Source organism: Lipophrys pholis (genome assembly GCF_963383615.2).
Source record: "Lipophrys pholis genome assembly, chromosome: 13".
Taxonomy (NCBI): domain Eukaryota; kingdom Metazoa; phylum Chordata; class Actinopteri; order Blenniiformes; family Blenniidae; genus Lipophrys; species Lipophrys pholis.
This window is the reverse complement of record NC_137632.1, coordinates 3,207,075-3,235,039: the sequence shown is the minus strand read 5'-3', so window position 1 is coordinate 3,235,039 and position 27,965 is coordinate 3,207,075. Positions and strand designations below refer to the sequence as shown.

Here is a 27,965-nt window from a genome sequence, read left to right as displayed (position 1 = left end):
AGAATGCAATATGTTACATTAACACAAGAGTATTTACTCCACCTACATTTTTGAAACTGATGGCTGAACCTTACTTACATGCTTCATTTTCACTGCTTCAGTCCTCGTTGTACTGTTGTTGGGATTGATGGTTGGTTATTAGCGTTAAAGTACTCTAAGTAATAGATTACTGAAAGTAATAAATCACTGGAAGTAATTTATGACTTTTTTCCAGTGGTGACCACATGTTTCTTTGTTCTCAAAGAAACATGGTCACCCTGCCCCCACCCTCTGCCAGCTCGGCACTACCACCCAAACCTGTGTAAACATTGTGCATTTCAGCTAAACATTCAATCAATACAGTTGTAGTTATTTCACAAGTACAATAGAATATAAATTCAACTAGCCGGAGAATATCTTCAGTTGGTGTCTGTGCTGGGAGGTCTTTCTGTGCAGAGTCTGCCTGCTCTCCCAGTGCGTGGGTTTTCTCTGGGTTCCCTGGTTCTGTCCAAAAACAAGTTTGAGGTTAATTGGTGTCTCTAAACTGCCTGTAGGTGTGAATGTGAGTGTGTGTGTGGCTGGATGTCGTTCTGTTTTTGTCTTGTTGTATCGCTATGTACTCTCAATGTGCCCCCGGAGTTGGATAAAGCAGGATAGAAGATGAACAGAAGTCGATATTGGACGGCGTAATCCTTGCATCTGTTCTTGGAGGAAAACTAATCTGTTGAAACACTGAGTACCTGTGGTGAGCAGAGAAATTGGACAGAATTCTGGTATTCCTAAGAGAGCTGTTGAATGTATTCTTGAGCACTTTTATTCCTTTAAAGAAAAGCCGGCTTCTTTTGAAAGCTGTCCCTAAAATGATTACATTGCTTTTGTGTTTTTGTCCTACCAATAGCAGCTAAAAAGTCATTGTAAAGCTGTCATCACTGGCAGGTGTTGTCAAACTATAATAATAATAAAAAAACATTCATGAAACAGAAGCTCAGTGTTTTCCTCAGGATGGTGTGGAATTGTTCTGGGTGGACCATCAAAGTGTCCATGAAAAAAGGTCATCCAGAAGAAAATTTCGTATTGTTTAATATTAAGTACATCTGTTTTATGAAGGTGGTATACATGGTTTTAGGCAGAAATCTGTGTTTTGGGTCTCCATCCCAAACATCTGAGTGTCAAAGATTTTTTGGATCAGCGACCAGTGGGGGGTGGGGAGGTGAGTTTGCAATTAAAAAAAGAAAATATAGATAGACCATAAATGGTGCATTCTAATGCATTCTAGACTACTATATAATACATTGTGACACGTAGATTTTGCTTCTGAACATTAAAATATTTCCTTTTTTTGTCAACATTTTTGCGAATACATCCAATATACTTTTGTCTTTTTTTCTTTTAAGTTCATAGCTTCTTTTCATTGGTGATGGTTTCCACCTGTACCTGTACCCGTACCTGACTCCCCTCACTCCAAACTTCACTACATGTACTTGTTTATGCCCCCTGTAGTCGACACATTGCTTCTATCTGCACCCCTAAACTGAGCAGCTGTAGACTCTGAACTGTGAAATAATTTCTATTCTCTTCTTAGTTTTTCATTTAATATTAGATGCTTATTTGTTCTCTGTAAGCCTCCCATAGCTCCGTCCCAAGACCTTAGTATGTCACAGTCACACATAAATTGGTGATGGTCATGATTGTCAATGCTTATATCAAAGTCAACATTTTCACAGCAAAGAATATTTTATTCTTCAATGAAAAGCATGAATGATGTACAGATATCCAACAGAAATGGAAAATTAGATCGATCGTAGGTTCATAGAATTAGTCTCACCTGTGTGGATTCTGCAGATAAAATTCCTCAGCATTTTGGAAAGAAAATTCGTCCAAAGTCCTCCCCTCTGCTCCAACATTTGAACGCATCAGAATGATTCAGTGAATTATGAACCAATCAGAGGCCCCCTTTCAAAACGTATATACCACATGGTATCAATTGATACTCTATTATTTACTAAGACTATGGTGTGCACGTGCAATTGCAGCACTTTCACAAAGTTGCGTTCTCCCATTTCCATGCAGACGGAGTTGAAGCATTTTCAAAAAGTTCGACACTTAGGAGCTGTTTTCAAAAAGTTTCATTTTCAGTGGTTCTGAGCACCGTTTTCACGTAAACTGACACAAAATGCAATGGAACTTGTCCATTTTTACTTGTAAAACGTTTGAATGGGGCTTGCTTTAGAGAATAATGCTCGGCAGAAATTGATGTTGCACCATCTGTTTTCACAACAAACTTATTTTTGATGCTCAACCCAACTTAATATCAGCAACAGAGAACATTTTTATATAAATTTCTGAATGGAATTGTCGTCATATTGATTTTTCACAGTTGAAACTACATCAATCTAACTTTCAAATGGCATGATGAATCAATATGGCTGAATACAGATATGTACATGTCCATGCTGTGTTTTCACCACTTCAGTCGCCCCAAAAGTTTACCTTTTTATTCACATTGACACATTTGAACACATGGCGACAGAGTGATGGGGGATTGAACTACCAACCATGACATTAGAAGATATCCTGCACTTAATAAGTAAACAGAGATAACTGATGTAAGACTTACTGTCTTACTGTTTCAGAGATGCATCGCTACACTGAAAGTTCAGGAAGGCTGTCGTGATTCATCCAACTTCTGTCAAATTAAGACCTGCGTGCTGAAAGCCCCACTTTGCCTTTTTGATGCAGACTGTTGATATTCCTTTTGGCAAACATGCCAGTGTGTAACTCTGATCATAACAAGCCTCCTTTCTTTTCAAAGTAAAAGTAAGGTAAACCCACTCCTGCTGCTGCGGGGTTTTGGCAGTTGTTTGTGCACAAAATCCGCTGATATCCTTTGTTAGACTTCTCCCATCACATGCTTTTATTCTTCTCTGCTGTTTCTCCTCAGTGTCTGTTTGAAAAAACTTAAAAGGGGTGATATTTTTTCAACACTGGCACATTTTATTTAGTTTATTGCCACAAATCCAGCTTTTCCTTGATTAGCCTCCATTTGAATATTGGATCATAGGAGCTGCTGCTAACCCTTTATCCGGTTTTAGAAGAAGACTGATATTTGCACAGTTCATATGTTGAGGGAGAGTTGAAGATTCTTTAATCTCCTCAATTATTCCCCAAAAAATTGGTGAGAGTAAAGACCATAATTCTTTGTTATCCATCGGGTCCTGGGGTTTTACCATCAGGCTCGTGCTGGAGAGCTTCAGGCAGTTCTTCTACTGAAATGGAAGCTTGGATCTGTTCGTCTTTTAATTGTGGGGGGTCAACTGTGCTCAGGAGCAAAGCTTTTTGAGAGAATCTCTCCAAAATGCTTTTGGTAAGGTGGGGGCATTCCAAGGTGTCGACTCCTGGGAGCCTCCACCAATCGGTGACTAGCTGAGACCATGGGGACAGTCGGGGGGGCTTTTCCACCGGAAAGAACCAGGTTCTAGTTCTGGTCCAGGGCCAGACTTAGGACCAGTTCTTTGTCTTTCCACTGCCAAAGCCCCGGCCAAACAGGCTAAACTGCTGCTACGCTGGCCTATCTTCGTTGCTGGGCCAAAGAGGAGCCAGACTGGGGCCCAACGCGTCATCAGCTGGGGGGCGGAGTTATCTCTGGAGTTATCTCTGGAGTTATCTCTGGAGTTATCGCTACCTAAAAGGCGGAAGCGAGGCTGTACCGGCTTTCTGAAAACTACAGCGAACACGGAGCCCCGGAGTGGTTCTAGAGGAAAAAAAAAAGTACGTGTGGGAATGAAGGAATGTATCTCAAATGTTTTATTTATGAATTAAAACCTTCTTCAAAACAACAGTAGTTGCCCTGGTTAGTTAGTTCAGACTTTACTAATTTAACAGTCTTGCCATGTTTTTGAATGATCAGTTCCACTCACTCATTCAAACTTTGTTTTAAGTAATTTTCCTTTGATTTTTTGGCTTTAGCTCTTTCTTACCATGGACAACATATTGTTGAAAGAAAGAAGGAAATACAATCTGTTGTGAACACAATATCAGTAGTTTTGTAAATGATTGTTTTCAATATGCCTGATGGAAACTTTCTATCCAGCTCAAAGTCGTTTACACCTTGACCTAGCTTCCATCAATAATAGTAACTACGTCTCGACTCTTAGAACAACTTTGATTGGCAGGCTTATTAGATAAATGATGGCTAAGTTATTGAAAATTGAATACAAAGACTTGGATTGATACAAATTCCTTAAGGACTCATTGTGTGTCTGATTTTAATCATCATGAATGCTTTTGATCTTAAGCTCCCGGGTTCTTTCTCCAGACTGCCCTCACCTGTCTCCATACCTTCCTCTATCATTGTGCTCATTGAGCTCTCCGCACAATTCACCTCAGCCACTCTGAGTTCATTTGTATGTCTTATTTTATGATATGGAAACTCAGCCCACAACATTTATCTTGGCGTCAGGCTTTTAGTTTGGCCCTTAAGCCCACGTTTTCTGCATTACAAAGCTGTCTCCAATGTGAACTCTGGCTAGGTGTCTGATTGGAAGAGAGCCACATGTAGGATGCTGAAACAAAAGGCCCGCTGCTCCTCTGGACAACAGGCGCAACCCTCTAAGGCCCTGTTTACACGACAACGTTTCACGTGACAACACCTAATCCGCTAAAAAAAGGAGTGTGTTTCCACTGCAGCAGCGGACACAGAGACAACGATGGAGTTAGTATGCCAGGCCACTGGAGGGTGCTGTTGCTTGATTTTGTAATGAAACTACACAGACGTGTGCAGAGAACAAAACACTATAAACCTGAAGAAAATGGAGAGAACCTGACATCCGTATGGACTGATGAGGCATCGGATGATATCAGGGAGAGTCTCAACTATTAAACTACTGATCTGGACGATAAAACTAGAATATGGACCGCGGGTCAAACCACTACGGGTCGTACCGCTACGGGTCGGCCATGTTTGTTTACAACTAGATGAGCAGGAGGGAGGGGCAGAGATGAGCATGCGCAGTAACAGACTCTGTAGCCTCCATCAGTCTCTACAGGAGGGATTTGCGCCGTGAAAGAATCTTTCCACCTTTGGAACTGGATTAAAAACTTTGTGGATACAGTGCATCCGCAAACTGGTGCCGTGTAAACGGACCCCCCAAAAGGGAAGAAAGTTTTGCAGACACACTCGAATTCGTTGTTGTGCCTTAGTCACATTTTAGCGAGGGAACATTTTGTCCTGCTCACACATTCAGCCTAACTGACTGTGAAGCCTTGAGATGACATGTTTTGATTTATTGCTGTGTCAATAGCTTGAACCGATTTAAGTTGGGACTCCTGATTGCATAACTCAATCACACTTGGCCAAGTCTCATTAGCAAGCAGAAAAAACATGAATCAAAGTCAAGCTTTCAACCTGCCCACTTCAGTGGCAGTTGTAATTTAGCTTGGTTTTTAAAGCCAGTGTAAACTCATACTTTAATGTTGCTTGATGATAAACGCCAATGGTGTCGTGCAGTTTGGTGGCTGGAAAGACAACAACCACCACAACATAATTTTACTGAGTGATTCCTCGATACAACTTGTTTCAATCAAACTCAGAACAAGCCCTTACATTTTGTTTCTTGCCAATCCGAGTCCGGGGAGGAGGACTTAATAATGTCATTGTGATTCTTAGGCCTTGTATCGACTTGGAGTCATGCCACTCTGGAGGCTGCCTTTGTTGTTATTGTCCATCTATTCGTGCATGTGCAGAAGAACTATGTCCCACGGGCCTGGTGAGCAGCAGCAGTGTTTCTGACGCGACATGGAGACGAGACTCGAGCATTTCCAGAACGTGTCGTTTTCGCCCGTCTACACCCCAGTGGAGCCCGAGTGTTTTTGAAAAGTTCTACCTTGGGAGCAGTTCCCAAAAAAGTTGTGGCTTCAAGCACCGTTGTCGTCTAAACAGACACCAAAAACGCAATATTTCTTAGTTTCATTCAAATACCCACACATAAAACCTGCATTGAAATGCTGACTGTGCTGATTGTTTCCTGTGAAATAAGTGACTCTGTTGCATTTGCCGCTATATAAATAGAATGGAATCGAACTGAGCCACATTTAGTTGTTTCCCCAAACTAGAAAGAACTCAAATTACGATGGGACCGAAGTGTTTGATTTGTGTGTCGGCTCCATACATCACGCATATTGTAAGCCATCATCTTTTCAATTCCAGGCTGGAGAACTGTTTAAAACCTCCCTATCTGCACACTTACTGCTTCAATTTCATGGGGAATTTATTGTCGCCCTCTGTTAAGTGCCATAAATGTATTTAATGCAGGAAGCAATTCAGATGTCAGACTCTGGCCACACTCGTGCATCTTCTGAAAGGCCCTCTCCTTTAAGCCTGATGGGACGCCTCCGTGGTGCGAGTTGGCAGCAGATGAGGAAGATGAAGGCAGGAAAGAGTGCTTTAAATCAATCAAACTGACTGGAAGTCACTCTGAGAAGTGCACAACTCCAACCAAGCTCTCCAACTCCCCTAACCTCGAAAATCTTTGTCATTGTTTCCCTTCTCTGTGGGAGCTGATTTCAATTATTTTTTTTTCTTCCATCTTCAAATAATTGTTAAGGTAATGGCCTTGGTCGTGGCCGCTGGTTAGAAAAGGATTTATGAATATTTTGCTTTTGTGTGTGTGTGTGTGTGTGTGTGCGTGCGTGCGTGCGTGTGTGTCACGACTGAGGGTCTGTTCAGAAGCTATGGGCAGATTGTGCTTCTTTTCAAGAGCCGGCAGCACACAGCCTGCCAAGCAGCCATTGTGAAGGTCACAGACTCCAAAAGACTGTTTGGCCTTGTTGAAAAATTAGGACAGAGGCCAACATGCCTCTCAAAGCCAGATGATGTATTCCAATATTCGTCTTTTATACTGTGCACATTCATAAATACTTTTTAGGAGTTGTCCTCGGATCTGATTCTTTATTCTCAAACTATTTGTGCACACCTGAATGTGCAGAAAGCTGTTTTGTAGCCTTAGTTCTGTTTAGAACATGTTGAATGTGCTTTTATTTTGGCACATCATTTATCTACAACTTGCACATTTCTGCCCCATTCATCGGTCATGCCACGTAGCAGATGTAATGCCAGCAGGTGAAAACCAGGTCTAGCAGTGCACAGTTTAAAAATGTTGACCTTTAATTAAAGATTTTCCATATAAGAAACTGCTGTTTCTAATTTATTTATTGGAAATTGCAGTGTTTCATTAAGAGCAAATTAAATAACACAACACTCAGACCTGCGCTGACAGATCTTTGATGCAGTAGTGAAAGTTTAATGACAACACAAGCATCAGTATCAAAGTCATACTCTAAAGCCCCATTTATATGACATTTCAAGTGAAAAACATAATTTTTGTGTTTCTGTTTTACCATGGTTTTGCGTTTACAGAGAAAAGTTTTGAAAGCGATGTCTGTTTACATGGAAATGGCAGAAACACTGAAAACGACATGCAAGGACAGAACAATCTGCTATAAACAATAACAAGGGTGAGACACAGACATTCGTATGGACAGACGATAAAGTTGGATTTGTTTTTCTGGGTGACTGTCACCTATAAAACTACCAAGTCCCAGGACAATATGGACTGGGAGTCACGACGCTCTGGGAGTCACGACGCTCTGGGAGTCACGACGCTCTGGGAGTCACGACGCTCTGGGAGTCACGACACTCTGGGAGTCACGACGCTCTGGGAGTCACGACGCTCTGGAAGCCGCCATTTATTTTTTATTTGTCCATCTACTAAGCATGTGCAGAACAACTATTCACCACATGCCTGGTGAACATTTGCAGTAGCAGCGCTTCCAAAAAGTAAAGTTTCCCCCTGTTTCCTCCGGCCACAGACTCCCATTCACACCTGCAAACAGTTTCAGAGTCACCAATCAACCACAAATGCAAATGTTTGGATGCTGAAGTACCTGGAGGAGCATGCAAACTCCTCAGCGTAAGGCAAGAGAGCTAACCGCTGTGGGTCCGTCCTTCATTCACTTAGACCTTCGTATCGGTCTGCGCCAAACACTAAATCCCTTTTTTTAAAACTCAATCCAGCTCCTTATTGAAGACTTCACATTTCACTCCAACACTGATCGGTTGTCGGCACGAGGAGGGAGGGAGGAGAGGTTTTTAATCTCGCCCAGGCTTTGACCTTAATAACACGGGGCCACTCCTGGGCTGCCCGTTGGTTCCAGAGTGAGCGCCAGCATGTAATGGTGCATGATTAATAAAATTCCAGCAGAATAAAGAGACAGGACTGTGCCGAAATACGCGAATCTCAGTGGAAGCCGATAATAAACATGTTGGGCGAGTGTCTGTTTAATTCTCTCAGGCTCTGAAGAAGATAAGGACTGATTTTATTAAGTTGTCTCTCTGTCCTCTGACACAGATGCTTACAGTGATTCTGTGAATTTGTTGAACCAGGGGACAAGCTGGCTCTCTCGGATAATGAAATATAATACATAACTCTGGGATTATTTCAGGCGATACGTGTCACTGAAGTTTAAACAAAACTTTTCTTTCTAATTTACAGTGTTGTATCCACTGTTATCCACAGTATTCACTGCTTCAGTCTTTTGTGAAACACCTAGAGTTGGACCAACCTGCATGACATATGCTATATAATTACAGTGGCACTAACGAGGTGGACATTTGAAGTCTTTACAACTTTTTAGATTCCAGCGAACAAAGTACAAACATATTATTTAACTTTAAATTAAAAGAAGAAAACTTTAGCTAGTTAATTTTTGAATTTAAACATACCATAATCACTGAGCTGTCTACCTAATGTAAAAGTACTGAGAAAGTTTATATGCATTTTCAAAAGTATGTGTCATAAATGATATGTCTGTTGGAAATGAGTGTGATTGCAGCCTTTCTGAGCAGCTGTCACTGAGAAGATGATGAATTGTATAAAAGAACAGGCTGTGTTTGTGTCCCTTGTGTAACTTTGGAGCGTTGTCAGAGTTAAAAAGGCTCTTTTCCCTCCACAAGCTGCTGGTTATCTCCGTACTCCCAGATGTCGTCCTTCACTCTGGGAACTCGCTGACGAGAAAACGAACTACGAATAATACAAGTCCGGCACAAAGGAAAGATGAAACATTCAGCTTAGGAGGTTTCTGTAAATAGAGGAACTACTTTGATTAGTTCAGTTGAATATGTTCAGCTTAGACAACTGTCATATGCTTTATATATATATATATATATATATATATATATATATATATACACACACACAGACATTTCCCAAACAATTTGAATATCATGTAAAAGGTTATTTATTTCCATAATGCCATTCAAAAAGTTAAACTTTCATAGATTACAGATTCAGGGCCCACAATTCAAACAATTTCAAGTATTTATTTGTTTATTTTGACATAATTTGGGCTTCCAGCTCATAAAACCCGTGAAAACAGGAATTCAAAAAAATTGAATACTGTGAAGAAATCAGCCCAAATTTAGCAGGGCATGAAAGAATGTTTTAAACTGAGTGTCACACTGATCATCTACTAAACTCAAAGCACCTGCACAGGTTTCCCCAGGTGTCATTAAATTGCTTCAGTGTGGTTCAATATGGGGAAGACTGCAGACTTGACAACTGACCAGAAGACCATCATTGATACCCTCCATAGGATGGGTAAGCCACAAAAGTAAAATAAATACTTGAAATTGTTTGGATTGTGGGCCCCGAATCTGTAATCTATGAAAGTTTAACTTTTTGAATGGCGTTATGGAAATAAATAAACTTTTCCATGATATTCCAATCTTTTGGAAAGGGTCTGCATATATACACATGCAGCAGAACCCGTGAACCTGTATATATTGTAGCCTCATTGGGTACTGCAGCACTTTTCACAAAACGGTTCTGTTCCGTAGCAGATTGGATGAGGCTCCCAGGCCGGTGTTTTCTTTAAATGTAGGATTTTGATTATGTTGTTCACTTTGAGTCTGTGGCAGGCAGAAAAACAAACCTCTGTGCCATGGCAGAGGGACAGGAAAGTAAATGTGTTATACATCAAAAATATTGGAAAAACTACATTTCAAAGCTTACATGAAGCTATTCGTTGACCCTGTGGTTGTGGTTCAGTTGGTAGAGTTGGTCATTATGAAGGATGGTGTTTCGATTGCCCTTTCTTCCTATTAAGCATCTCGCATGGCAGATGTTGCTATTTGTGTGTGTGTGTGTGTGTGTGTGTGTGTGTGTGTGTGTGTGTGTGTGTGTGTGTGTGTGTGTGTGTGTGGGTGTGTGGGTGTGTGGGTGTGTGGGTGTGTGGGTGTGTGGGTGTGTGGGTGTGTGTGTGTGGGTGTGTGGGGTCATGTAAAGCATGTTGAAACGGCTGTAACAGCAACATTTTACCAAACCACTAAAGCTAATGAACCATTTGATTAGTTGGTGTTAGTTAACCCCATCGCTCCTAATTGGAACATCGGGCATCCTAAAAGATATGCCACTCCCAACTATCTTAAGCTAATCTGGTGATCTTATGCCAATCTGACCCAGTTTGACACATTTCCTCTTTCGTTTTCTCTTGACATGTGGATTCCAATATAGTACTTGTTGTGTTCCACAATCCCTGGGTTGATCTAGCTCTACTTCCTTCTACATATTCGGTACGGTATTCTTTTGGTTGGTAATCTCTCATAGAGCTTCAATATGGAAAAGACCATCATAACCAAAGGCCATCGGATCCCAAGGATGGAACCTCCAGGTCTCAGCACCTTAGAGTAAGACAGCTTTTGAAATTGCTATTGAAGATTTCAGTTTGGTCTCCAGGCTTAAGTTTCTTGATCTCCATATTGGTCTTGGCAAGAGAAAAGTGGCTTTAGATATAGCTTTGCCAATTCATTCCTGCAGATATTTTCAGCACCACCGCTGCTGGAAATCACAGTGCCTAAATAGATAAAGAAAGGTACATCTTCAAAGGCTTTCATTATCCAAGGGGAGGGGCTACCATTTACCCTCAATTAAACTTCAAATTATGTTATTAAGGGTCCTGCATGTTTTCTGGAATCGCTTGAAAAGCGTACTATGTAAATGCAAAGTCGTAAATTAGTTTTGATTTCTTTATTTTCCTTGCTGGTTTAAGGAGGTGTTAAGACTATAGAAACTTCTCATTCCTTTTTGAGTTCAGTGTGATTGGCAGGCAAACCCCTCTTGCATCAGAACAGACAACCCAGCTGCCTCTTTCATGATTGTATAAATACATTTTTACGTCCACTTGAACGTCGTGACAAGCTCAGAACATGAATGCTTTACTTATTCACACAGTCTGTACGGTCTTCACCTTAACTTTTCCCTTTTTTGTGTCATGGAAAGTTCACCCATGAATAATTAAGTGACAAATATCACATTCATCAAGTGTCACGTCAAATGCCTCCAAAGAAGATTCATGCTTTACAGGTGTTGACGGATTTAACAGAGCAAAACCAAACTACCACTCAATTATTTCACACAATGAGCACATTTTTGCTCTATTTGCAGATTTGATTGCTGCACATTTAACTTTCTAGCCAGAAGCCAACAAAACACTGATTCAAAAGGGAATTTAGAGCCACCAGTTAACCTCAAATGCATTGTTACAGACTGTGGGAGGAACACAAAGTGCTGATGAATAAACAATGTAAACTCCACACAGAAAAGCTCCACAACTCAAACCAGGGACCTTCTCACTATTAGGCAAAAATGCACCACTGTTTTTTCCTACATAACGATTAAGTACCAGTACCACGACCAGTGGCGTGACATCATATATACATACAATCAGCCATCAAGCAGAGTAACTCCACCTCATAACAACACGGTGTTAGTTTGTGTAGAACTAGTAATCTCATTGACTATTACAGACATATGGACAGAGACAGCTGATGGCGCTGTAGCCTCCACCAGTGGCTTTAAGGTGCATGAAAGGTTAACGGATGCTATCACATAAACAAAACAACAGTTGACGAATGTTTGGTAACTGCTATTAGCTGAAATTTAACCATTCATCTCATTTGTGGTGCAAATCCCTGCTATTTATATCACACTTATTTGGACTGAACTTGCTTGAAACCTGAGATGAGAAAGTATTAAAAAAAGGACTTTGAAAAACCCTAAAAAGGGCAGGCCCTAGTGGAAAATAAGTTTTTAGGAATTTTTCTCTCCTTACTTGCCAGCCTGTTACGGAGTAATTTCCAATGGGGTTCTGTTCTGATTGTGTATTGATTCAGCCACTTGGGCCCATGCAAACTAAATTTGCCCCCATCCTTTTCCTTGTCGCTCCCAAGATGCTGCAATGGCAAGCTGTAGCTGTCAGGATTAATCTCAAAATTTGATAGTTTAATGTCCAATTAGTATTCCAAGGTCCTTTAAATAATCAGTTTGTCAACATCGTCAAGCACCCCGCGCTTTAGCACTTGTCCTTGGCATATGGGCCAATCAAAATTTGATGAAGCATCCAATCAACACATATCAGAGGAAGTCAGCCAACTCTTAAGTGTCTATGTCACGGTGTGTATTAATTTGATTTATAGTCCACAGCGTGTGCATGGAGTGCGTCATGGAACGCCATGAGGCCAAGAGCACAATGAAACTCCTGGCCCTTGTCTTTATTAGCTTGGCCACATGCCTGGTCCAAGGAGAGGGAAGGTTGGAAGAGGAGCAGGATGCTGGGGAAGTGCCACAGCTTCACAGGAGACACAAACATGGTGGCTCGCTGATATATTGGCACTTCCAAAGCTCTGTTTGTCGTACACCAGAGTCTCCTGATTTCTTCCCTCCCTTTTACTTTATCCCTCTATAGGGCTCTCATCTATATACATGGACATTTTCATTTCAGTTGTAATCTGTTTAATTCAAACACATTGTAGAATTCTCATGAATTCTGGAATTCTGAAATTCTCTCAAGCATTCTGGAGCTCGCACGTTCTGGAGCTTTGACACGTTCTTGGAGCTCGCACACGTTCTAGAGCTCGCACACGTTCTTGGAGCTCGCACACGTTCTAGAGCTCGCACACGTTCTTGGAGCTCGCACACGTTCTTGGAGCTCGCACACGTTCTGGAGCTCGCACACGTTCTGGAGCTCGCACACGTTCTGCAGGTCGCACACGTTCTGCAACACAACGCCCGTACACGTTCTGCAACACAACGTCCGTACACGTGCTGCAACACATCGCTCGTACACGTTCTGCAACGCTCGCACATGTTCTGCAACACGTTCTGCAACGCTCGCACACATTCTGCAACGTTCGTACGCATGCTGCAACGCAACGCTCGTACACGTTCTGCAACTTTCGTACACGTGCTGCAACCCAAAGTTTGTACAAGTGCTGCAACGTTCGTACACGTGCTGCAACGCAACGCTCGTAGAAGTTCTGCAATGCTCACACACATTCTCCAACGCTCGCACACGTTCTGCAACACAATGCAACGCTACGCTCGTACACGTTCTGCAACGCAACGCTACGCTCGCACACATTCTGGAACTCAACGCCCGTTCGCCTTCTGGAACTCAACGCTCGTACACGTTCTGCAACTTTCGTACACGTGCTGCAACCCAAAGTTTGTACAAGTGCTGCAACGTTCGCACACGTTCTGCAACACAATGCAACGCTACGCTCGCACACATTCTGGAACTCAACGCCCGTTCGCCTTCTGGAACTCAACGCTCGTACACGTTCTGCAACGCAACGCTTGCACACGTTCTGTAACTCGCACAAATTTTGGAACTCGCACATGTTCTGGAACTCGCATTCTAAAAGCTGCCCTCGTTCTGCAACGTTTGTGCACATTCTGGAATACTCATATGTTCTGGAACGTGGATGCGTTTTGAAGCTCCAGAACTCACACATTCTGGAACATTCACACATTTTAAAACACTTGCACCCAGAGCTGTTAATTATGACAGACTTCCAGAAGCTCCCATTTCGATGTGTAACACACGTATTACTTTCTATATCCTGTGATGGTCATGGAAACTGTCAAGAGGAAATGTGGGCGTTACCAAATATAGTCACTTACCTGATTAAGGGTTGAGGGACTGTACCACCTCAAAGATGCTCCACACATTTACAGTCACACGTTCAGTCGATATGATGGATATTTCGTAACTCCAACACTTTGTCTTTTCTCAACACATGTACTTTAAAGAAATTGAGAAAACAATCTACATCCGCTTCACTCAGCCTGTTTAGTTTGTCATTTAGGTATTACACTTTGAAAAAAAACAATTTGAATACCACAACGAGCTGTCAAACATAGTGTATAGATGTTTATAACTGAATGACAAATCTGAATTTAATATTAAATCAGGGGATTATATTAATCTAGATACTATAATGTCTCATTCAGTTTTTTTGGTTTTTTTTGTTTAGTTTTTTTACACTTAATTGCCTGATATAAAAATGACTTAACATAGTGTGAAAACATTATTTTCCATTTGTTTACACACACTTGAGTAACTGTAGTTTTGTTGTGTATTGTTTGTAATATGCGGTCTCTAGTAAAAAAATAATACATTTGTAGTATGCATCTCATTGTGGGATAGATCTTATTTTTATTAATCAAAGAGCATTCATGATAGTTCTGTAGTTGTAGGTCTTCAGTGATCTTAAGCGTCTTTTCCCCCCTAAATTTTCACTTATTCATATTTTGTAAATTGTTTGAACAGCTTGAATAGAATATGATATGAGGGTCCTCCAATAAGCCTCAGTACTTCAGCCATGTCAGCATCAGTATTGTCACTGAAATATGATAATTGAAAATGTTCAGTGAGAGAGGCTGGCTGATGGACAGATATGAACGCTCCGGGGTAGATAAAGCAATTTAGAGAAAGAAATCAGCCGATATCCACAGAAAAAGATTGTAACTGACGCAACAACGTCAAGAGGAAGCGTAGTTTTTTTTTTTCATGTTAACCATGACGCTCACGTAAGGCTGCAGAGTAAAAAAAACTAAACATTTGAAATTGAAAGCGACCCTGCTTGAGTAAAAACTGGTGCTTTTTTTTTCATCCTGGGCTGTGTCATCTCTCTCTGTTCGCCCCGGGGCGCCGCTTCTCAGCATCAGCCTCCGTGTCAGGTCTCATCTCACAATCTCTTGCTCTTTTAAAAAAATGAAAAATAAATCCTTACTCCTCTCCTCGAGCCCATCTTTTGCAGACTACCTTCAAAGGTCATCCGAAGAATAGAGTGTTATTTTGTTCTATTCAGCAGACAAACGTCCACTGATGCACAGAGGAGGTGAGGAAGAAGTGATGCGCTTGAGACGGCGCTTTAAAATTCATCTTCCGTTTTTGCTGAATTTAAGATTCCAACATTTGAGATTCTCTTTAAGCCACTAAGGATGCTGCTGCCTGTGAAATCAGGGTCTTGTCCTGTGGGGGGAAATAGAAATAAAAGTGTGTTCTCAGTGTTTTTTTTCTACAAAATTGCATTCCAATTGTTCTAATATTTCGACAGTTGGAGGTAAGAGATGTCAGATTTTGTATTTATGAGACGTTCATGGGATGATTGATTGATTACAGTCTGGCCTTTTGTGCATATTGATGAAAGACTGAGAAAATTAAACACTGCACAAAGAAAAAAACTGTTTTATGAGCTCATGAAATGTTTCATTTGCAAGACTTGGCAAGGATAAACCAATCAGACATAATATTATGACTACTGACGGCACAGATTTGTTTTTAATGGCTTCTGTTAGTGATTTGGATGTATTAGCCATCCAGTGAATATTCTGTTGTCATAGTTGTTTTTGAACCAGAATAATTAGCTGACATGAGCATAATTGTGATCGTTAGATGATTGAGTTCTAGCGTTTACTAACCTGTAGCTATGTGCGGTGTTTGTACTTTGCAGTGTCTTTTCAAATTTGATGAAAACTGGTACTAGAATCATTGGTAACCAAGGCTCATTGATGCATCTGGTTCTAAGTGAATAGTGTTTAGGCTGCACTATATTAGGAAAACATGATATGAAATTACATTGGACAACATTCAGTGTTTTATTTACATGTAGATTGTGACCCCAGCCACTGTGTCAGCCACTTGCATCAACATGGTGCATAGATCTAGGATAGTCGGGCTCCACCTGATTGGTCACATTCTGTGCGTTTAGAACGCATGGGAACATACAATCAATCTCAGTTCAGTTGGTCTTTTGCGATTTGTATATTTCACATGCCGGTAAGGGGGCTGGGTTGGGATGAGGTTTGGGTTTGGTAGGTGTGAACACTGCTCTAGACTCCCTGTGTGAGTGTAGTGAGAAACCAAATGCCTTTTTAGTTTGAGCAAGAAGACCCCATTAGTCAATATCAGCATGTTTTCATTAGTATATTTGCAGAGGACAGTGGACAGTAATGGACACTCAGTACACTCACTTTGTGTAAATGCGCCAGATTTAGCCATGGGCTACTTGGTGTTGTAGTGTTTGGACCAAAGTAGCGAAAGAACTTCAATATATCAAATGTATATTTTTGTCCAGAAAAAAATGCATATCTTGGGGCTTCAGTAATTCTTAGCAGGTGGTTGTAATGTTATGTCTGACGGGCGGATGTGTTAAGTGTGCATTGTATGACAATTGTTTGATTGTTCATGTTGATGAGAACGATAGTTTAGTTTGAATTAATTGGTGTTCGTAGTGTCGGTAACAGCTTGATTAATTCCAACAACAACAGATGTTGTTGCTAAAATCTCATTATGCACCAAAACAAATTGTGTCAAATAAAATGATGACGCTCAATTAAACGCGGATGATGAGCCATTTCTGCCAAGCCAAGTTATCCGACATCGCATTGGTGGTTCTTCACCTGCTCCAATGTGCTGTTTTCTTGTCTTTCCAGATGATGAAGCATGCCTGGGACAGCTACCGACAGTACGGCTGGGGTCACAACGAGCTGAAGCCCCTCGCCAAGAAAGGACATTCCACCAATATCTTTGGTAAGCCAGACACAAACCCTCCTTCTCTCCCACTGCGGTCCCTGCCCATTGGCAGTTTGTTCGCACTGTTGTAAATCACACATGCATTCATGCATGAATGCAGACGCACACTTCCCTGCCGACACTCGTGTGCACACACGCACCCACACAAATACGCACACGCGGTTGTCTTTGTTGTCACGGACAAGGTTATGTGATAATGCCCTCAGCAGGATACGTATCATCTTGGATGCAGCGTTTGCAAACAGAAACACAAGATCGCCCAAACCACAGGCGGGAAACACGCATCATGGAGGTGCCAGATAAAGGAAATTCATTCCACAATATAAACCCATGCAGTAGTTAATAAATTGAATACTTGGGCTGATACATTGCCCTGTACAATCACTTCAACCCCGGAATAATCACAACCCTGCACTAACAGTCTAATTGATGAAGCTTATCATTCAGTGAGACACGGCGTGCTTTTGTAAGGTCAGTCATCTGGAAAATGTCTGTTAGTATGGATTGGTGGAACAGACTGAACACTGGCAGTATTTTTGCTGCTAAAGCCAGTTTAAGTAGCGGTAGCTCCATTTCACTGCACGGTTTAAGGCAGCGAGCCTCCAGGCGCCATTTGGACGGTCAGTCTTCGAAAAAGACGGACAAAAAAGTAGTGCACAGCTTGCTGAATGTCGTCTAACTTATATGTACATTAAAACCTCGGACTAGGGACCCGGTAAGAGCAGACAAATAGTCGAACACAGAGGTTTTAACTGTTAACGCACCTTAATGAGCAGACAGCCTCCCGCAGCACGGCGCTGCTGTGACGTTTACTCCAGTCAAACATGAGGCCCGTGGACCAAAACTGGCTGCAAAAACCTACAATCCAGCCCCAGAAACCACCAAGCAAGGTGGTTATATAGGATTTATAGAATTTTGTTGAGTTTTTTTTACATTTCACTGTATTTTGCAGTAGAATGTTTCATTAAAATTAACTATGTTGAGATTGTTGTCATTTTTAGTACTAATTGTGTGATCTTGCAAAATTCATCCTGTACACTGTGACCAATTTAAAGCGTAAATTCAAAGGTTATAATAGCATATTTTATTTTGTATACATTTTTATATTGGTTCACTTATGTGCTTTTGAATAAGTATGTTTCTTCCATAGCATATTATTTGGTGTTTGGTTCCTTCAATATCAATATTTAGTAGTTCACAGTGTAGTATTTAGTATTCCACAATGTAGTATTTAGTATTCCACAATGTAGTTTTTAGTAGTCCACAATGTAGTATTTAGCAGTCCACAATGCATTAGTCCACAATTACATCAATATAGTTGCACTTTTTCTAATTTATATATGATGTCTGCCATAATTTTTGAGTGCATAGATTAAAAAAACCGATAGAAAAAACTATGACGAAATATAACTGACACTTTAGTCAACGTATCAAAACGAGACGATGACATGTTAGGGTGGGATGAATGGAGAAGAGATCCAATCAGAGCTGCTCTCATTGCGGGACAAGTTATGAAGACAGCCAATCAGAGCGAATCTTAGAGGGTAGGTTGATCTATGTGAAAGCAGCAGAGACCTTTTTTTTTAAGATCCGTTCTACACCTTACACATTTTGCAGGATGTTTCCACATCAGTGGTATTGTTTACATTATGTTTAGTTGTGTAAAGTTGCAGTCTTAAGCCCCGTTTCCACCACACAAAAAGTGCAGGAATGGAGTGGTTCAAGAATTTGGGATTTTCCGGAAATAACCGCTCCAAAGGTGGACGCTTTTCCGTCACCCTTCCGTTGGGGTACCCAGGACTGCGACAGGGACGGAGACCCGGGGTACGTCAGAATTGTCCCTCCTGTCTCCTTATCTATCGACTTTTCTTTAACCCCAGAAGTGTTTTGTGTGGCGGCCATGATAAGGACTGTCCGAATTCGCAATAGATCGTTTGCAACTGACGTCAGATTTCTTATGATCCTCTCCGATTTGCTTGGGTCCACCATCTTTTATGTATACAGCTGCATAAGAACATATCTTCGTATCGGATTCATGTGATTTTTCCCAAATTTATCAAGAATTGAACATTACAGATAAAGCTCGGTATCACAGTAAGATAGAGGGGTGAGGTGGGGTTGACCCCTACAGAAATTTGTTAAAATTTGAGCACGATGGAGGCACGATGGAGGCACGATGGAGGCACGGCGTTCGTGTAAATTAGTCCACAGCCTCTCGCCTCACAGCCAGAAGGTCCAAGTTAAAAAACAAAAAAGGGTCCAAGTGCAAATCCCGGCAGGAGCCTTTCTGTGTGGAGTTTTCATGTTCTCTCCTTTTGTGCTGTTTTCCTCCGGTACTCCAGTTTACTCCGATAGTCAATACAACCTGCACTGTAACTTCCTGAGCTACACCCCCGGCCTCCATCACCTCCCAGAGCGCTGCGCTGTGTGGCTGCTGAAGACGCTCCATTTGGTGAAGAAATTTCCCGTCGGAGGACAGATGAGGAACTATTAATAAACTAACTCTGCCGTCATTGTGCACCGTGTGAATGTCTGCTCCAACGAGCCGACAGCGTAGACACGGTGCAGAGAGCGGCCTGCTAGCTGCACGCTAGCATCGGGGATCCTCGGGTTGAGCCAGGTCTCTGTGATGATGAGGACACAGCAGTCTCGAACAAAGCGATTCCCCGCGAGCTGTAGATTCAGGTCGTCCGTTTTATGTGTGATGGATCTGGTGTTAGCGAGATACAGGCTCGGCAGAGGTGGTTTCTGAGGGTTGTTTCTCAGCTTGAGCAGGAGGCCGGACCTGCAGCCCCTCTTTTGCTTCCTTTCCCTCCTCCGCCTGCTCCGCTTACCAGACCCGACAACAATCTACGGGGCACCCGGCGGTCTCGCTAGTTCGTCTGAGATGTTGTCTTTGAAGTGGAAGTCCTTTGAAATTCTTATTTTGTGTCGGGAGCCAATATCCACAAGTCCCAGGATTCAGTGTTCGGAACTTTGATGGCTAATGAAAACAAAACCGCTCGACGACTGAAAATGATATTCGGGATTTTAGAGGAGGAGAGTCTCCTCTGGCATTTAATAGGTTTTTGAAGTCGATAGATATTCGTGCTCAGAGTAGATAGCGTTTGCAAATCTTATTTTGAAAGGCAAATTGCGGACTTCCTGTTTGATTTAAGTCAGGGGTACCAGCACGTGATTTGTAGGGCTCGATGAGACGAACCATTGAGTTTTGGTTTCATCTCGCTACGACATTCCTACGGGCCATGGTCGCCGTTTAGGTGTTTTTGGTGGCCGTTGTAGTGTTTGTAGGTGGCGCTAGAGAGCACATTTTAGCACTCTGGGGGTTATTTTTTTTACATTTTGCGTGTCAAATTTGGTGAGCATGTGACCATGTTTAGGGGGTCAAATCTATTTTCCCTTCAGAGGCTGAGGGCCTTTTTGGTTGAAAATCATACTTTGAAAGGCAAAATGCAGACTTCCTGTCAGATTTAGGTCAGGGGTACCAGCCCGTGATTTTTAGGTCTCGGTGAGACGAACAATTGAGATTTGGTTTGATCTTTCTATGACATTCCTACGGGGCGTGGTGGCCGTTTTGGTTTTTCTAGGTGGCGCTAGAGAGACATGTTAGCACTCTTGAGCACATTTTTACATTTTCTTAATTCTATCGCCAGTTTTTATGAGCTTGCCAAATTTGGTGAGTTTTTGTGCAAGTTTGCTGCAAAACAAATAATAATAATAAGAAGAAAAAGAACCACTACAAATACAATAGGGTCCTGGCCTCCTGGCCTTTCTGCTCGGTACCTAAAAAGGAAAAAAATAAAGAATGTGTGATGATTGTGGGAGAATAAGAAAAAAACATATATGAAAGAACAAGCAAACTGCCCAACTCAGTTTTCTATCCACCTCTGAAGGTCTGGATATGTTCACAACTCTTGTTTTACAGTGTGCAAAATCTGACATTTGTATATTTGCACACCAGAAGCTCCAAATGTCAAGAGAACCATCATTTCAGTAACCGCTCTCAACATGCATAACATGCATAACATGCATTTCTTCAATTTTCCACCATTGAAGGAATTTCTATCTGCAGCAGCTTAATGTTGTCAGGTGGTACCGGGAGCTCGTTGTGTTTTTCCATCTTTAAGCTGTCGCGGTAGATAATGTAGAGGTAAAAATAGCCAGGAAACTACACCCCTTCTGTTGCAGCTTGATACAGGTGGAATTAATAAAGCTGTGTCCTGCTGAGCGGCTCAAAGAAGTGACTGTATCCTGCAGGTTTCCAATAATGCAACACAGTGAGATGTGGGACAGGTCAGATTTTCCTGGGACTGTTTGTGTGTGCTCGCCTTTACATTTCTACGTTTTCATCAGCTCGTGTTTGAGAGAATCAGCTTAAACTAAATGAATTGAAAGCGAAATCCTCTTGTGAAGCCATGCACGCGATGAGGCGCGTAAAATTATATCAAGAAGGACTGAGTGTTTGTCAAGCTCGAGTCGAATGTGGTTGTGGAGGGATGACATGCAAGTTCTTTTCCACCACAGCCTTCACGCTACCTTGTTTTTGTCATCTTGATGATAGTACGGACAAACCGACACCTCTCCAACCCCCGGCTGCTGGCCGGCAGCTGCTTGGCAGTGAATGAAATTAGTATAACTGACTCTCTATTTCTGATGCCAGGTGGCAAGATCAGATTTGATTGTTTAATACTCTCATTCATACAAATAGAGTTGTCTGGGTTTTTGAGAACAAGCATGATTTTTTGAGAAAAATCTAATCAAACAAAAGTCTGACAAACGTGTATTTTGTTGTGTCTTATTTTTCAGTTGTCAATTACACCACCCAAAATAATAGTATGGTCCATGCCCTGAAATATGACATTATTATTTTAAGTTCTACATCTGCTTTTGACTGTCTGGTGTTGTTATGTACCCATTATAATACAGAGAGAGATGTTAGATGTGTATAAAAAAAAAGAAGTTAATGATGAGACACAATGAGGATGTCCAAAATGTCAACTAAATGGTTGCTTTGTGTTAATTAATATTCATAAGGATACATCTTTATTCTCATTTATGTGACTGTTTAATCTATGGCAGTTTGACTTCTGTATTTTCCTTAATTTCTGTCTGTTTGTGCCTTTGGTTGCTGGGTGTGTGTGTGTGTGTGTGTGGCTGCTCATCGGCAGCGTGTCCTTTTGTGTTTCGGTGAGTGCTTTCCCTCCTGCCTCCTTGTAATAGCCGAGTCTGGACATTGGCAGGTGATTAGACACAGGGCGGCCATTACAACACAAGCCAAGCGAAGAATCAAGCGTCACACGCTGTTCAAAACACTGTTCAATTATTGATGAGGAGTTCCGTGTGTCTCTACAGAATAAGGAGGGATTACCAAATGAAATGAATGTAAATTGTGAAATAAGTCAGAAGACCATCTTTCGAGTTTGAATTTTGGGCTTGACATTTTTTGGTATTCATCATTTTGATTTGACAGGATCATAACAGTTGACAGAATACTCAGTTAACTGATCTTATTTTGAAGCAGAAAATGAGACAATTTACAAACAATGTAATTATTCCAAAAAAATTGTAAAATTACAATCAAGCAGACTGAATTTATCAGGTCAAGTCATCATCTTTTTCATAGTTTTCTCACTTAGTAATAAGAAATGTGTTCCCAATAACAATTAGACTAACATTCTTTGTATTTTTAGTCTCCTCGTTTCTGTTCAAGGGTTCTAAGTTGTTATCAGTGAAATAGCATATATCAGACCATTTCCATTTGTTCATATAGATATCCGTATTTGTCGTTTTTCACAATGTTATTTGTAGTTTGTATTTGCCACGTTGGCTGTAGCCGAGTTGATAGTTAAGCTTCTCCCAGACAGTGATGAACCGTATCTCCTCTCTACTACATAAAGTCAATGGAGTTGCTGAAAGGGAAACAGCAAAGTGATGCGTGCTGGCCACATGGCGTCCGGATGAGTGTCCAGAATGGTAACAAGAGGAGTCAGCCTCTCATTGTGCCACGGGGCTCACATAACCACTGTTCACTGTAGGGCTGGGCGATATGGCCTGAAATCAATATCAACATATGTTGAGCAGTTCACCTCGATAACAATAAATGGACGATAACTACTCCCCTGTGCAAAAAAATGTTTGGCCACTGGCCGGCAGTTATATTGATAGTCTAACTCCCCTGGACCTATTTATTGCCACTGTAAAGGACTGTAAAATTACACTGTCTGAAAATAAATGAAGAAAAATTCAAATGAAGTACTTTTACTTAAGATTTATTGAAGAGCTGATAAGCACAGATTACTTAAAATGAGAATGACTGAATACATTTAAAAGTATATAAAATATCTAAAATTTTCTGCAAACACAAAGTATTAATAATACAATCTCTTATGAACAAATACTAAATATGGATATTACAAAGAGCTTACTCCAAAATGACCACATTCAAGTTGTGAAGAGACCGGCGCATGAACTAAGTAGCAGCGGGGGTACAGGTATGTACTGCTCCTGAAAACACGGGATTTCTCCAGTTGTATGAAACAAAGGACCATCCATCCATCTCCTCCCTCTTATCTGTTTCCGGGTGGTGGGGGTGTCAGTCTGAGCACCGTCACCCAGATCACAGTGCACCGAATAAGAACCTTCCTGCAGGTGGAGAGCCCACGGGAAGGTGGCGCCCGGCGTGGGACACGAACCCTCTACCTTGAGATTGAGAGTCTCATGCTCTACCTACTGAGCCAGCCAGGGGGCCTGTCTAACCTAATTCCAATGAAAAAAGTTCCATAATTTGTGTGTAAAATGAGTTTTCATGTTGAGCCCCTACAGACAGCGGGTCGCTATGCGTCGCTCTGCCGGCGATGGAGGCGCGGATTGCCGCGGCTGGCATGACTCTGCCCGCTGATTACAAATACGGATGAATTGGACGGTCAAAGAGGAGGTGCTTGAAGCCGTTATCTGCTTCATAATGTTTATCTTCTCACATTCTCAGTCCGTTAATACAACATTATTTCCTGGTATGCCTGCCATTTTCTTTTTTCGATTGGCCGGTTGTGGGCGCCATGTGATTCAGTGAGGGAGGGGGATCATAGAGCTGCATTGAAGATATAGATCTACGTATTTAGAATGCATAGAAACTGTGATTGATCATAAATCGTGCACAAATTAATTAAAAAAAAAGAAGCATTTTTTAACGGCTCCAACCGCTCACCGAGTGCAGCCGACAACATCACGTTTAGTTTTCATCATACATCTGCTTTTACTTGGCCCATCAACACGGCTTTCTCCCGCAGTATGTTTGAGATGCTCTCTCTCAATAAATAATATCGCACTCTGCCTCAAGCAGGCAGCGTTGTGAGGTCTGTGAGGTGGAAGACGATGGAGATGAAGTTTGGACATAACATCCAACCCAGAACCAAAGAGAGCGTTGTCATTATTCAGAAGATCCGCCTCATCCATTATGAGATTACTTTGGGTGTTTGCCCAAAGAGATGATCTATTAGTTTGAAATGACACAAATGCTGTTCTAAGCTGAAACCCATTTTAACTTTGAAGATTTTCTTTCTGTGATCACTGATGCATCAATAGATGAGGTCATTATTTTATATAAATTAAAATAATTTATCTGTCTGATCATTTCTAGCCACCCACTGCATATTCTGTTTGGTATAATAGTTTATTCCCCCCCCCCCCCCCCCCCCCCCACCCCAAACCACAATGGCAGATCAAAAACTACTGATTTCCAGCTCTTGTAATCAATACTCTCAAAAAGCAGTGTAATCCTGTGTAGGGCTGCTGCATATTCATTCCCTCTCCCAGAATCTCTGCAGAGTTTGTGTGGATATAAACAAGCAGCCCTCTGCTCGCAGTCATACAGCATTACTGTCTTCCTCCCAACATCGAGGTCATGTCTGAGCATGACGGGCTCCCAGGGCGACACGGCACATTGCATCCTTGAAAAGCAGTTGCCCAATTGCACCATGGCAAAGCACCCATGGGTGACAACTAGCGGGATAGGCACAGCTGAGCAAAACAATGGAAAGGATCTGTTTATGCACAGGTATAAAGTCAGGCAGCGTGAAATGTAGGACCCATCATAAACTAGGACCTTTACAAGGTCTTTCACTACCCTCTGGACCCACTGCTGGAACAGACCGGAAACTGTAATGCTATATTAGAGCTGTTCACATCCATACAGCCTCTTTGGGAATGGAGCTGAACTGATGCTGAATGCTTGACAGGTTTTTTTGAACTTGAACTGCACTTTATTTACTCTAAGCCTTGCTCTTTGTGTCACACACTCTCCATCCATCCTCAATGCTACTTCATCCAACTTAAAGTTGTGGGATGCTGGAACAGGTTCCAGCTCACTAAGGGTGAAGGGAGACGACACACCACACATCATTTTGTAAGAGCACTAACAACGTGACTGAAAGTCACTAGTTTTCACAAACTACAGAAGAAAGGGCTCATTTGTGTTTAGTCTTTGCTTTCGTTCAGCCACAAGATTATGTCCACAGACCAGTGGGTTTGTGGACATTGTTTGACACCGATTATCTGTTTGTAAGCGCACTTCTTAGAGGGTGAGGATCTGAATGTTTTATCCTCAAAGTTGATTGATGAGATGCAGGAAAAATGGAAAAACTGAGGCTTGTGTAAGGTTAACCTGACGTTACAAGCGAAGATGCATAATCTTTACATTTTCATTTCAGAAAAGTTTTGTGTTTACATGGCAATGTTTTGAATACCATGTTCATATACACGGCAACAACTCTGAAAACGATGTAGTTGGCATGCCAGGCCGTAAGTTGGTGCTGTTTATTGTTTTTGTCATGAAACCACACACATGCCAATAGAGAACAATATGTTGTGAACAGTGATAATGGCGTGTACACAGACATTGGTATGGGCAGACGACTAATTTGGATTGTACTACGTTAGACTCTGATATAAAACTGCAAAGTCCAAGGAGAATATGGACTGGGAGTCATGACACTCTGGAAGTTGCAATTTTTGTCCCTCTACTTGCGCATGTGCAAATTAATTGTTTACTATGGTTGTTCAATGTTGAAGGTTACTTTATTAGTACCCGTGGCTAGACTAGTTTTACAGATTTTTGTGATGCATTTGGAACATCTAAACAAATTAAGACACACGATGAACCAGACAAGCAGATTATTGGTCAAGTGAAACAACACAAACAAGACAAGTGCTCAATGTTCCGCTATTCACCAATATACAATTACGATAAGATCAAGAATCGATCAATTGAAACAACAATAAAATAAAACCTTACAGCGATAAAAAGTAGTCACTAACATAAACCAGGATAAGAACATTCAAGAGTCACGATAATAAATGGAGTTAAAAATGGATAAATACAATAAATGCGATAAAGTGCAATGTCACTAATCCCCTTCATGGAGAAATGGCGGCGCGCACGAGTGCTGCGGCTTTTGGCTCTCCGTTTTTGCACTGCTGCAGTGGTGAAGAAGGCCCAGCAGCGGCTCCACTTCCTGAGAGTTCTCAGGAGGGAGAACCTGAACACTCTGCTGCTGGTAACCTTCTACCGCTCCAGCATAGAGAGTGTGCTGACCTACGCCATCACGGTGTGGTACTCCAGCTGCACCGAGGCAGAGAGGAAGAGGCTGCAGAGGTTAGTGAGGACAGCTGCCCTCTGCCCTTCCTCCTGGATATCTACGACTCCCGCTGCCTCAGCAGAGTCCGGAATATTGTCAAGGACTCATTTCACCCCGGCCATCATCTCTTTGACTTGTTGCCCTCTGGCAGGCGCTACAGGTCACTAAGAACCAGAACTAATAGACTGAGGGACAGTTTCTATCCAAGAGCTGTCACTGCACTCAACTCAGACTAATCCTGTATTCAGAAATACCCACTTCCTATATGCACTTGATTGGTGACTTTCTCTATAGCCACAGATCTACCTCTTTTACTCTTTTATCTTTTTAAAATTGTATTTATTCTGTGTTTCTCACCAGGGAGCTGCCACTCAATCTCATAGTTAATTTTTTACGACAATGGCAATAAAGGCTTTTTGAATTAGAATTTTTGAATTTGAGTTCAGTGGAGCTGGAATTCACCTCGTAGAGGAACGGGAGTCACTGTTAAGGATTGAGGAAGCCTCCTCTGTATCTGTTTTGTGAACAGGGAGGCTGGAAAAGACTGAGACTCACCAATGAGACAACTGGACCATTTTATTATTTGGTTCATTGAGTTTCAAACAGCTGGTTCTGATATGAAAGGTTTCAGAAAATAGTGTGCGATGGGAACTTACACAATGAAAGGCACACGTCTGTATTAATCAGAGCTGGTATTGTTGAGCGTATTTCATTTGTCTGCAGAGAAAGAGACGAGGAGGTCGCCCCACTGGCACACTAAACCCAGGCACCATTACAGCAACGTGTACGCCACAACGATCTGCTGGAAACTTCTGCTTCCAATTTTTGTTTAGAAAAGTTGTGAGATCAAAAATCTCAAGGTAGAGGGTTCATGTCCCACGCCAGGCACCACCTTCCCGTGGGCTCACCACCTGCAGGAAGGTTCTTAATGGGTGCAATGTGATCTGGGTGACGGTGCTCAGACACCTCCGCCACCCGGAAACGGATAAGAGGGAGAAGATGGATGGATGAGCTTCATTGCATAAAAAAAAAAAAAAAGTTTCTTTCAGTGTCTTGTGGACACTGGTTGGTGTGGTTTGGACTCTGCTTCAACCTTTTTAAATCTGGAATAATTTTGCTGTGTTCGGCTCAAACTGTTTTGAAGTCTATTTCTAATCATTGCATTGGTATTCTGTCCCGTCCCTCGTTTCTATGGCCTCTGACGGAAGTTTCGTTTGGTTTGTAGCTCAGTTCCTCTTGATTCACTCAAACCTCCTACAAGGACATTTAAGTGTTGATCTGCTCTTTCGCAACTAATCGGCAGTAAAGCGAAGAAGTACCTGTGGTATCAGGCTCCGAGTATATTATTCTACTTTAAGATAAAGAGCTCGCTGTGTGCAGGGGCAGTTTGGATTGATTGTACGATACTAAATAACATGCAGG

At 41.8% G+C, this 27,965-nt stretch overlaps 1 protein-coding gene across 1 annotated transcript in view; it reads left to right on the top strand.

The window, feature by feature from the left end:
• man1a2 (mannosidase, alpha, class 1A, member 2) overlaps positions 1-27,965 on the top strand; it is a 190,830-nt gene that overhangs the window by 52,349 nt on the left and 110,516 nt on the right. The window contains exon 4 of the mRNA XM_080478269.1: positions 16,812-16,908. Within this exon, the coding sequence (XP_080334395.1) occupies positions 16,812-16,908 (97 nt within the window). The remainder of the gene's footprint in view (positions 1-16,811; positions 16,909-27,965) is intronic.